General features: G+C 43.7%; 1 protein-coding gene across 4 annotated transcripts in view; it reads right to left on the minus strand.

Annotated features, from left to right (window-relative positions):
* The window catches only part of TPP2 (tripeptidyl peptidase 2), a 201,391-nt gene that overhangs the window by 80,666 nt on the left and 107,060 nt on the right, over positions 1-13,665 (minus strand). For all 4 annotated transcript variants that reach the window (XM_078778530.1, XM_078778531.1, XM_078778532.1 and 1 more), the window contains one exon: positions 4,984-5,060. In XM_078778530.1, the coding sequence (XP_078634656.1) occupies positions 4,984-5,060 (77 nt within the window). The remainder of the gene's footprint in view (positions 1-4,983; positions 5,061-13,665) is intronic.

Consider the following 13,665-nt stretch of genomic DNA (forward strand, 5'->3'; position numbering starts at 1 on the left):
TCTAGTGAGATTATTGCTGCTGTTTTCGTGCAATCAGAATATGGAATCGGCACAGTTCGTGACAACGCCACTCGCATATCATCGGACACATCAAGTCGATTTCTCCACTTTGATTTCAGGTTCAATAATGCAGAGAAACCTGTTTCACAGAGATACGTAGTTGTGAAGGGAACCAACACATTCATTGCCCTCTTCGCCAAGCTAGGGTAAGCTGCTATCTGCTCATACCAAAACTGCTTAAAATCCAGCGCAGCCTTTCTGAAATCAGCTTTCTTTCTTTGATCTTCTTGGAACTCGATCAAATCATCCTTCACTAAATCGTTGTCACTCATCGTAGAAATGTCAAACGAGAAAGGGTTCTGGATCCAAACGGATTCCGTGCTAAGATCATCAATATCTGAGAAGTAACCCTCAAAATTGGTACTTAGGACTTTCAAATGGTCTTTGACCTCTTGAAGTATTTCCCCAGGCAATGCCTTTTCATCTTCTCCATCAAGAAGGATATCGCCAAGGATTGGAAAGTTTGCCATGTTTGCGCTTTCAACACGGCAACTCCAAATAGGTAATTTCTTCGTGAATGCCACTAACTTTCCCCCGGCTTGAATAATGTCCACATCCCTTCCCTGCATCGACATGTTCAAGTCATTGAGGTGACCGAAAATATCGGCCAAATATCCTGGGGCGTACAGTTGATTTATTCGAATTTCATTATAAAATTAAATTTATATTTGTTTGAAATATATTTATACAAATATAATTTGTTTTGAAATACATATATATTTATATTTAAATATATATTTATTATATTTTTAAAGTTGATATTTCATTGAATTTATTACAATTTATTATTATAATTTATTACGAGTCCCATACCCTCAAGGGGTATGGATATCCCAGATTAAGAACCCCAGAACTATATAGTCTATTTTAGTACGATATCCGGTCGCAATGCTTTGTTTTCTATGTTCATGCTCGATGGGATCATCAAGTCTTACGTGAGCATTTTGTCCTTGTTTTCAGTGATTGGCTTTTGCTTCATGTTTCCACGAGTTTTCTGGAGCTGGGATATTGACATTTTTGCAGATGTGCCAGTGGATTACTCTACATATCTTGTTGTGTCTTTGTGTGTACAGCTGTTCTGAAATGAGTTTTTTTTTTTTACATCCCGATAGGAGGTGGCTCGTACTTTCGGTTTCTTCCTTGCAGAACTTGCACTTGTCCGATTGACTCAGTCCTGCCATATTCCTCAAGCCATCCATGTAGTGTCCATGGTCCTAGGCATTCATAATGACTTGTTTTCCATCACAGTTGAGCTAACCTCTTCTTAGCCACTCCATTGAGCCTTCTTTGCCTATGCTCAATGTGTCCAACTCTTTTTATCTCCCTCGTCTTTTATTGTTTTCTCAGTTGTCAGTGTATATAAAATCTGTGGATATTTCATTTTATACATTTCTTTTTTTGCAGTCATTGGGGCGGTATTTGTTGCTGTTTTGGTATGTTCTGAAATGTTTTTCTGTTCCCCTCTGGTATGAGTACTGCTCTCCCCTCTGGGCCAGTGCACCAGCCTAACACCTGATAGCCGGCCTCACACCTAAGCTCGGCCTCACGCTGTTGAATCCAAAGCTTTCAGAATCATTGGTATCTCACGCGGTGAAGCTGATTCTGGGGCCTTCCTTTCACCCTCACCACAGGCAGGTTGGTGGTTTATGTATTCTACCGACTCCTCTCCGGCCTTGCTCCCTCAGCTCTGTCAGTGCTCTGTCCCACAAATATTCCTGCAGGACCCACAAGGTCTGGCGGCAACCCTCTTCTGGTGAAACAATCAAAACCAAGACTCTCTGCTCACCTTCACTCTTTTATTCCTCTTTTCTCCCTCCTCTGGCACAAACTCCCTAACTCTTTTCAATCCCACTCCTCCCTCCAGGTCTTTAAAACAGCTGTTCACTACCATCCCTTATCTTCCCCCATCCAAAACCTTGACCTTTTCTACCCCCATTAATACACCCTAAATCCACCTCTTCCAATCTCCAACTTAATTCCTGGAATTCCTAGTAGTGTCAATTTGTTTCATACCGTGTACCCCTCCCCCCCCCCCCCCCACCACCCCCATCCCTCTCCCTTCCTCAGATCTCTCGATGTCCCTGCTCTCTACTGTTGTTGTGCTTCCCTCTCTCTCCCCCCACTTCTTCATCTTCTCCTCTTGTCTTTAACTCCTCTTGTCTCCCACTCCCTTTATTATAAGTTTTATGTGTCCGTTTATGGTTTTTGTGTTCAATGTTAGATCTTTCATGAGCCTTGATCTTGTAAAAAAAAAAGAAGAAAAAAAAAGGCCTTTCCCTGGAAGATCCCATATTATCGCATCTTCAAGCCTGGTATGTCAATCCTTTCTTCTGATTAAGTGAGTGTGGGTGTTCATGTGCATATACATGCACACACGTGTGATTTGTGTATTCTGCTATAACTAAGAGCCTTATATCCTGTAAATAAAACTGGAAAATGGAATTCAATGCTAATTCATCAATGGATATACCTTCGTCCGCTTTAGATGGCAACCCATTGTTACATTTGATCTCCATTAAAGGTAACATGAGAAAGAAGAGAGAGAGAAGTACAAGAAGTACAAGAAAGAAGTACAAGAAAGAAGAGAGAGAAGTAGAAGAGTATCCTGGAAATCAGCAAACATTACCGCTTTACACAAAAAATGTGCAAAAACAGATCCTTGCAACTACAGACCAATCAGCCTGCTCCCAATTATCAGAAAAGTCATGGAATCCATCATTGCTTCGGATATCAAATCCTTCCTCTTCTACAATGGCTTGATCTCCGATCATCAATTTGGATTCAGACCAGGTCATTCTACTCTGGACATGCTGCTTCTGCTGTCTCAACAATGGATGGAGGTCCTCAATGCCAAACAGGAAATCAGAGCTGTCTCCCTTGACATATCATGTGCCTTCGATACAGTCTGGCACCCCGCTCTGCTCAACAAACTCTCCTCCTATGGTATCCATGGAAATCTCCATGCATGGCTTGCGGACTTCCTCTCTGGTCGTAGTCAACGTGTGGCCCTGAATGGATTTCTCTAATCTCCCCTTCCTGTTCAGGCTGGAGTTCCCCAAGGTAGTGTTCTGGGCCCTGTGCTTTTTCTGGTCTTTATCAATGATCTCTCCGACTCTCTGGAAAATCCTCTCTATCGCTTTGCTGATGACTCCACTCTCTGCCGCTCCATTCCTCTTCCCTCAGATCGGCAGTCTGCAGCCTCCTCACTCTCTGAAGACCTGGACAAAATCACAGACTGGTCAAACAAGTGGAACATGTCTTTCAATCCTGACAAATCTCACTCTCTTACTATGTCTCTCCGAAAGGACCGACTGGAAAACCCTCCCATCTACTTTCTCAACAATCCTCTCCAAGAAGTTCTGTCGCTCAAGCTCAAACTTTTGGGTCTCTCTATCTGCCATGATCTTTCTTGGGAAAACCACATTTCCAAGCTGGCCTCAAAAGCCAGTCGCCGACTGGGCATCCTCCGTCGTGCGAAGTCCTTCCTTGGCACACCTGAGCTCCTCACCACATACAAGGCTTTCATCCGCAGCTCAATGGAATACTGTTCTCCCCTATGGGCCGGTGCCCCTGCCTCACACCTAGCTCGGCTTCACACTGTTGAAACCAAAGCTTTCAGAATCATTGGAATCTCCAGTGATGAAGCTATCTCCGAGCGCCTTTCACTCACTCAGCGCAGGCAGGTAGGTGGTCTTTCTGTCTTCTACCGACTCCTCTCTGGCCTTGCTCCCCCAGCTCTCTCTGCACTCTGTCCCCCTAATACTCCGACAGGTCGCACAAGATCTGCCAGCAACCCTCTGATGGTTAAACTGCCAAAATCTAGGCTCTCTGCTCACCTTCACTCTTTCATTCCTCTTTTCTCCCGCCTCTGGAACAAACTCCCACACTCCCTTCAATCCCACTCCTCCCTCCAGGTCTTTAAAACAGCTGTTCACCACCATCTCTTATCTTCCCCCATCGAAAACCTTGATCTTTTCTACCCCCGGTAATTCACCCCAGAGTCCTTGCAGAGTTCATATGTTTTAATCCTCTCCCACCTCCCCCCAAGTCCTCCCGATGTCCCTGCTCTCAAATGTTGTGTTTGTGTCCTTCCCCCTCTTCCCCCTCTCTTTTGTGTCCTTCCCCCTCTCTCCCCATCTTGTCTGCCGCTCCCCTTGTTTTTTGTGTTTTGTGTGTCGGTTTGTCTTTTTGTGTGATTAATGTTAGCTCTTTCACGAGCCTCGATCTTGTATACAAAAAAAAATAAAAAATAAAAAATAAAAAAAATCCAAAACATTGATCTTATCTACCCCTGCTAATTCACCCCAGATCCACTTTGTTTGAAATTCCAACTTCTTTCCTGGAAGTCCTTGCAGTGTCCATATGTTTTATATCTTACCCACCCCCCCTTCCCATGCCCCCCCCAAAGCCCTCTCCCTCCCACAGATCTCTCGATGTCCCTGCTCTCAGATGTTGTGTTTGTGTTCCTCCCCCTCTCGCCCCATCTTGTCTACCGCCCCCCATGTTATATGTTTTATGTGTCGGTTTGTCTTTCTGTGTGATTAATGTTAGCTCTTTCACGAGCCTCGATCTTGTGTACAAAAAAAAAAAGAAAAAAGAAAAAAAAAAAGAGCGACAATATCAGCGGCTTTTAATTCGAGTCATCGTCTGCAAAATTATAGTGACTTAAAACCCACGTGACCTTTGACTAGTTGAATCCAACACCTAATCAGTTCATCATTGTATTTGACACTATATACTTTGTCAAGTTTGGTTGAGATATATTCACCGTTTCAAAAGTTATCATGGCAACAAAAAAAACAGATAACGGACGCAAGGACGGAGAACCTGAAAACATCATGCCTCTGGCCTTCGGCTGTGGCGGCATAAAAACAATAATTAATGATAATAACAATAATAATACATCCAGAATTTTGATCTCACCCTGATCTTGGCCAGTGGCTGGCTTCTCCGTAGCTGTAGTTCACCAAGTCACATTTTAGGTTTATGACTTCAGCCATCTGCAAGAAAGATGACATGGAGCCAAGAACAAAGAAAAGAAAACCAAAATATCATTGGCATTTCAAAAAGTATACAAAGTAATGAAAAAGGCTAAACACTTACATACGAGACCCAGTGGTGTAATGGTTCGAGCGCCCACTCTAAGTTGTCAGCCAACACAATTTAACAACACAACAAACTTTTTGAATGAATGAATGAATGAATGAATGAATGATCGTTTTAAGGCCATTTTCCCCGTTAGAGCGGGGGTTAGCCTTGCGGGCCCCATGACAATCATGGTTCCCTGTTTGAGGCAATGTTTTTATGGCCGGATGCCCTTCCTGACGCCAACCCTTGGTCACGCTCTTAGGACGCGCAGGGATACGGTGTACCTATTCTAAACCGGGGTACACACCGGGATCATTCATCCCAGCAAACTGGTACTCAATTTGCCGACCTTGGAAGGATGACAGGCTGAGTCAACCCCCCTGGCGTTAATTCAGCAATCGACCGGGATTCGAACCCAGGATCCTAGGATCCCAAGCCGGCACCCTAACCACCCTAACCCACCCTAACCGGCACCCTAACTAATTATTTTTGAATAATATAATATATTTGATTTGCACAAGACAACCTTCTGAGCACTGAAATATCGGGAGGCACCAAAAGAGCAGAATTTTTTTTACCACAATCCTATCATATATGTTCCATACATGCTGCTCTACCCTCTCGTTACTGCATTCAAAAGTAATACCTGTACTGTAGAAGTGGAAATTTTCACATTGAGCGACGTCATAAACATGTTCACGAGTTTTATATTTTGTGGAGTGGACACAAGACACATGACAACCTTAACGATGTCAACCACGTGAAACGCAAAAGAATGTTCACATCGGAGAAAATAACCTGCAGTGTAACAAGAACTGAAAAGAAACTGGCATCAAAACACTTCATTATAAACTAAGGCTCACGAACCTGGTGTAAACCATATGCAATGAAGAAGCACTGTGCGGAATCAACGAAATATGGAAGCAATGTGTCACTGTACGGAATCAATGAAATATGGAAGCAATGTGTCACTGTACGGAATCAATGAAATATGGAAGCAATGTGTCACTGTACGGAATCAATGAAATATGGAAGCAATGTGTCACTGTACGGAATCAATGAAATATGGAAGCAATGTGTCACTGTACGGAATCAATGAAATATGGAAGCAATGTGTCACTGTACGGAATCAATGAAATATGGAAACAATGTGCCACTGTACGGAATCGATGAAATATGGAAGCAATGTGTCACTGAACGGAATCAATGAAATATGGAAGCAATGTGTCACTGGAAGAAAGCAATGAAATATGGAAGCAATGTGTCACTGTACAGAATCAATGAAATATGGAAGCAATGTGTCATTGTACGGAATCGATGAAATAGGGAAGCAATGTGTCACTGTACAGAATCAATGAAATATGGAAGCAATGTGTCATTGTACGGAATCGATGAAATAGGGAAGCAATGTGTCACTGTACGGAATCAATGAAATATGGAAGCAATGTGTCACTGTATGGAATCGATGAAATATGGAAGCAATGCGTCATTGCACGGAATCAATGAAATATGGAAGCCAATGTGTCACTGTACGGAATCAATGAAATAGGGAAGCAATGTGTCACTGTACGGAATCAATGAAATATGGAAGCAATGTGTCACTGTATGGAATCAATGAAATAGGGAAGCAATGTGTCACTGGAAGAAAGCAATGAAATATGGAAGCAATGTGTCACTGTACAGAATCAATGAAATATGGAAGCAATGTGTCACTGTATGGAATCGATGAAATATGGAAGCAATGCGTCATTGCACGGAATCAATGAAATATGGAAGCCAATGTGTCACTGTACGGAATCAATGAAATAGGGAAGCAATGTGTCACTGTACGGAATCAATGAAATATGGAAGCAATGTGTCACTGTATGGAATCGATGAAATATGGAAGCAATGCGTCATTGCACGGAATCAATGAAATATGGAAGCCAATGTGTCACTGTACGGAATCAATGAAATAGGGAAGCAATGTGTCACTGTACGGAATCAATGAAATATGGAAGCAATGTGTCACTGTATGGAATCAATGAAATAGGGAAGCAATGTGTCACTGGAAGAAAGCAATGAAATATGGAAGCAATGTGTCACTGTACAGAATCAATGAAATATGGAAGCAATGTGTCACTGTACAGAATCAATGAAATATGGAAGTAATGTGTCACTGTACGGAATCAATGAAATATGGAAGCAATGTGTCACTGTACGGAATCAATGAAATATGGAAGCAATGTGTCACTGTATGGAATCAATGAAATATGGAAGCAATGTGTCACTGTACGGAATCAATGAAATATGGAAGCAATGTGTCATTGTACGGAATCGATGAAATATGGAAGCAATGCGTCATTGCACGGAATCAATGAAATATGGAAGCCAATGTGTCACTGTACGGAATCAATGAAATAGGGAAGCAATGTGTCACTGTACGGAATCAATGAAATATGGAAGCAATGTGTCACTGTATGGAATCAATGAAATATGGAAGCAATGTGTCACTGTACGGAATCAATGAAATATGGAAGCAATGTGTCACTGTACGGAATCAATGAAATATGGAAGCAATGTGTCACTGAACGGAATCAATGAAATATGGAAGCAATGTGTCAATGGAAGAAAGCAATGAAATATGGAAGCAATGTGTCACTGTACGGAATCAATGAAATATGGAAGCAATGTGTCACTGTACAGAATCAATGAAATATGGAAGCAATGTGTCACTGTACGGAATCAATGAAATATGGAAGCAATGTGTCACTGTACGGAATCAATGAAATATGGAAGCAATGTGTCACTGTATGGAATCAATGAAATATGGAAGCAATGTGTCACTGTACGGCATCAATGAAATATGGAAGCAATGTGTCACTGTATGGAATCAATGAAATATGGAAGCAATGTGTCACTGTATGGAATCAATGAAATATGGAAGCAATGTGTCACTGTACGGAATCAATGAAATATGGAAGCAATGTGTCACTGTACGGAATCAATGAAATATGGAAGCAATGTGTCATTGTACGGAATTCGATGAAATATGGAAGCAATGTGTCATTGTACGGAATCGATGAAATATGGAAGCAATGTGTCATTGTACGGAATCGATGAAATATGGAAGCAATGTGACACTGTACGGAATCAATGAAATATGGAAGCAAAGTGTCACTGGAAGAAAGCAATGAAATATGGAAGCAATGTGTCACTGTACGGAATCGATGAAATATGGAAGCAATGTGTCACTGTACGGAATCAATGAAATATGGAAGCAAAGTGTCACTGGCAGAAAGCAATGAAATATGGAAGCAATGTGTCACTGTACGGAATCAATGAAATATGGAAGGAATATGTCACTGTACGGAATCAATGAAATATGGAAGCAATGTGTCACTGCACGGAATCAATGAAATATGGAAGCAATGTGTCATTGTACGGAATCAATGAAATATGGAAGTAATGTGTCACTGGAAGGAAGCAATGAAATATGGAAGCAATGTGTCATTGGAAGGAAGCAATGAAATATGGAAGCAATGTGTCATTGGAAGGAAGCAATGAAATATGGAAGCAATGTGTCACTGGAAGAAAGCAATGTGTCACTGGTAGAAATATGGAAGCAATGTGTCAATGAAATATGGAAGCAATGTGTCACTGTACGGAATCAATGAAATATGGAAGCAATGTGTCACTTTACGGAATCAATGAAATATGGAAGCAATGTGTCACTGGAAGAAAGCAATGAAATATGGAAGCAATGTGTCATTGTACGGAGTCAATGAAATATGGAAGCAATGTGTCATTGTACGGAATCAATGAAATATGGAAGCAATGTGTCATTGGAAGGAAGCTATGAAATATGGAAGCAATGTGTCACTGGAAGAAAGCAATGAAATATAGAAGCAATGTGTCATTGGAAGGAAGCAATGAAATATGGAAGCAATGGGTCACTGTAAGAAAGCAATGAAATATGGAAGCAATGCGTCACTGGTGGGAAACAATTAGATATGGAAGCAATGCGTCATTGGAACGCTAAACGCTCTTTCACCTACCTCATTCTCATCCACCCTCTCTGAAAAAATGTCCACTTCTCCCTTCGTTGACCTCCACACCCCTTCTGACCTCACTGACTACTACAACCACACTCTCTCCTCCTGCCTTGACCAGCTTGCGCCTATAAAATCCAAAACAGTTTCTTTCACCCATTCTGCTCCCTGGTTTACCCCTGAACTCCGCCTGATGAAAACTCGTGCTCGCCAACTTGAAAGACTCCGCAATAAAACAGGTCTCACAATTCACTCCCAAGCCTACAAGGACCACCTACAACACTACAAAGATGCCCTCTCCCGCGCCCGCTCCGCCTACTACTCTCAAATTATCCACTCTGGCTCCGGAAACCCAAAAGCACTCTTCTCTACAATAAACAAACTCCTCAGCCCCCTGAACACCACCACCCAGTCATTCACAGTAGACAACTGCATCTCCTTCCTTTCATTCTTCCAATGCAAAATTGACAACATCTACAACAGCTTAACCACCACCGCACCCGCTCCCACTCAAACCACCTGCCCCCCCCTTATCCTGCAACCCCTGTCTCATTTCTCCCCAGTCTCCCCTACTGACCTCTCTGAACTCCTCATAGGAATGAAAACTGCCACCTGCACTCTTGACCCCATCCCCTCCAGCTTTGTCAAGGCCTCCCTTCCTGCTCTCTCTCCACTTATCACTGCAACAATAAACAACTCCCTGTCTACAGGCATCTTCCCACCATCCCTCAAAATTGCTGCTGTCACCCCCATTCTGAAAAAACCTGGACTCAACCCTGACACCCTAAATAACTTCAGACCCATCTCCAACCTACCCTTCCTGTCAAAAGTTTTGGAACGCGCTGTAGCCACTCAACTCAAACATCACCTCTCTGCCAATAACCTGTATGAAACATTCCAATCCTGATTTCGCTCAAACCACAGTACTGAAACTGCTCTCCTCAAAATCACCAACGACCTTCTCCTCTCCTCTGACGCTGGCAACCTCAACATTCTCATCCTCCTCGACCTCAGTGCCGCCTTTGACACCATCAATCACACCATCCTCCTCACCCGACTTGAAACCACCTTTAACATTACCGGCACTGCCCTCTCTTGGATCAAATCATACCTCTCTGACAGACGCCAGTTCATCTCCATCAATAACTGCAAATCCACCCACTGCTCCCCTCCCCCAAGGTTCAGTTCTTGGACCCCTCCTCTTCATCCTGTACCTGTCCCCCCTTGGTCACTTAATCCGCCGTCATGGTCTCCAATTCCACTGCTTCGCCGATGACATCCAGCTTTTCATCTCCACCAAGTCCATCTCCACCACCACCCACTCTATCCTGACAAACTGCATCACTGAAATAAAATCCTGGCTTCAAATCAACTTCCTCAAACTTAACTATGATAAATCTGAAATAATCATCATTGGCCCAAAAACGCTCACCAAATCCACCCATAACTTTTCCCTCAACATCGACGGTTTCCCAGTATCCACCTCCCCTCACATCCGGAATCTTGGCATCATCTTTGACCAAACCCTCTGCTTCGACAAATACACTAAACAGATCACAAAGACAGCCTTCTTTCACCTGAAAAACATCGCCCGTCTCCGTCCATCCCTCTCCTCCACGGCTGCAGAAACCCTCATCCACGCCTTCATCACCTCCCGTCTGGACTACTGCAACAGCCTCCTCTATGGTTCACCCTCAATAATCACCAATAAACTCCAATACATTCAGAACTCCGCTGCCCGTCTACTCACCCATTCCCGGACCGTGACCACATCACCCCCGTCCTTTACAAGCTTCACTGGCTCCCCATCCCCCAGAGAATCCAGTACAAAATCCTCCTCTTGACATACAAAGCCCTCCATAACCTGGCCCCATCCTACCTGGCTGACCTCCTCTCCAGACACACTCCCACCCGCAACCTCCACTCTGCTGGTACCAACCTCCTGACCCCCGCCATCCGGACCAAATTCAGATCCTGGGGGGACAGGGCCTTCTCCATCGCTGCTCCCACTCTCTGGAACTCACTACCTCACACCATCAGAGACTCCTCCTCACTCACCACATTCAAAACTTCACTCAAGACCCACCTGTTTAACACTGCATTCAACATTTAACCCACAGCATTTAACCCCTGACTATCTCTTCTCCTTCTCCTTCCTTTTGCTTTGATTATTTACCTATTTATTTTTGTCTTTTTGCACTTGTTTTTTGTACTCTGTCAAAGCGTCTTTGGGCTTCTTGAAAAGCGCTATATAAAATAAATGTATTATTATTATTATTATTATTGGAAGGAAGCAATGGAATATGGAGCAATGTGTCATTGGAAGAAAACAATGAAATATGGAAGCAATGTGTCATTGGAAGAAAGCAATGAAATATGGAAGCAATGTGTATTTGGAAGACAACAACAACAACATGCATTTTAAGGCCATTTTCCCTGCTAGAGCGGGGGTTAGCCTTGCGGTCCCCATGACAATCTTCTCCATTTTGCCCTATTTTCTGCATCTCTCCTTGTTAACCCCCTTGCCCGCATTTCTTCTTCCACCATCTTTAGCCAAGTCTTTCTCGGTCTTCCCCGTCTTCTACTTCCTTCTACATTCATTTCCATCACTCTTCTCAACCAGTCACTTTCATCCTTCCTCAACACATGACCAAACCATCTCAACCTGTTCCTCTTCACAGCATCAATCACAGGCTCTATTCCCATCATCTTTCGCAATTCATCATTTGTCTTCCTCTCTCTCAACGATACTCCGCACATCCGTCGAACCATTCGCATTTCAACCCTTTCCAACCTTCGTTGCTGCTCTACGTTCATTACCCATGTCTCGCTCCCATAAATCATAACACTTCTCACACATGCAGCATACACCTTTCCCTTCAGCTTCAACGACACTCCCCTCATCATCAGCACGCCACTCAATTCCCGAAACTTCTTCCATGCACATCTCACTCGAGCAACCGTTGCCGAGTCTGATCCACCATCTCCATTCAGCATGTCTCCGAGGTAGCAAAATGTTTTCACACCTTCCAGCTTCATGCCGTCTCCAAGATCCAACTCAACATTTCCTCCATCTGCAGCTCCCTCTGTACACACCTTACATTTGAATGTAGCTGCCACACTGGTTAATGACCCTCTCAGACCACTACATTTTTGATGAACCCACTCAGCGCACATTGTACACTGAATGGAGTTCACTCCGACACCCTTCCTACACACAGCACAGGGCCACTTCCCAGTTCTTTCCACCTCACCACATGCTTTACCACTTGCCATCACCTTCGTCTTTCCGATATTCACCTTCAGACCTTTTGTCTCCATACATTCCTTCCATGTGTTCATCTTTTCCTTCAGTCCATCCATACTTTCCGCAATCAACACCAGATCATCTGCATACAACAACTCCCACGGTAAACCCTCCTTTACGTTCTGAGCCAGCACCTCCATCACAGCTACAAATAGTAGTGGACTTGGTACCGACCCCTGATGCACTCCCACCTTCACCTCAAACTCACCACTGTTCCCGTCCTTCGTCCTTACAGCTGTGCGCGCTCTTTTGTACATTGCCATCACTACTCTGATCAACCATTCCTCCACTCCTAACTTCCTCAATGCCCATGTCAATACTTTGCGTGGAACCCGATCGAATGCTTTCTCCAGATCAACAAACCCAAGAAACAACTTCTTCCTCTTCTCCATGTACTTCTCCTGCAACTGCCTCACAATGAAAAGCGCATCTGTCGTTCCTCTTCCTGGCATGAATCCAAACTGCATTTCGTCTATCTTCACTTTCTTCCTTATCCTCCTCTCCAACACCCTTTCCAATACCTTCATTCCATGCTCCAATAACTTTATCGCTCGGTACGAGCCACACTCCAGAGGGTCACCTTTCCCCTTGTATAGAGGGACGAGGGTACTCAGTTCCCAATCCACTGGAATGCGGCCTTCTTTCACCACCAGATTACAGATCTCTGTCATTCTCTTCACACCCCAACTTCCTGCTGCCTTCAACATGTCTCCCACAACTCCCGTCGGCCGTCCTGCTTTTCTACCCTTCATTGCTTTTATCGCTTCCTCAACTTCCTTCTCAGTTATCTTCTCTGCCGGTCCTAAAACTGGGTTACTCTCTATGTTGCCATCCCATTCATTCTCTGTATTCAACAGCATTTCCATATATCTTTTCCATCTTCCTTTAATTCCATCTGGGTCGACAATGATTTGTCCCACTTCATCCTTCAAGCAACTCACCCCCATCACATCACAACTCTCTTTCGCTATGTGCTTTGCAATCCTGAATACTGCTTTCTGACCCTCTTTCGAATCCAAGCGTTCTCCGAACATTTTCCTACATGCCTCCTGCGCCTTTGCTACCTCTTTCTTTGCAGCCTTCCTGGCTGCCTTACAACTTTCATGCTCTGCTGTTTCTGCTCCCGTACCCTTCGCCTTCTGCCACTCCTTGAACTTCTTCCTCTTCTCGTCAATCCTC

The sequence above is a fragment of the Myxine glutinosa genome, chromosome 5 (assembly GCF_964187855.1).
Source record: "Myxine glutinosa chromosome 5, kmMyxGlut1.1, whole genome shotgun sequence".
Classification (NCBI taxonomy): domain Eukaryota; kingdom Metazoa; phylum Chordata; class Myxini; order Myxiniformes; family Myxinidae; genus Myxine; species Myxine glutinosa.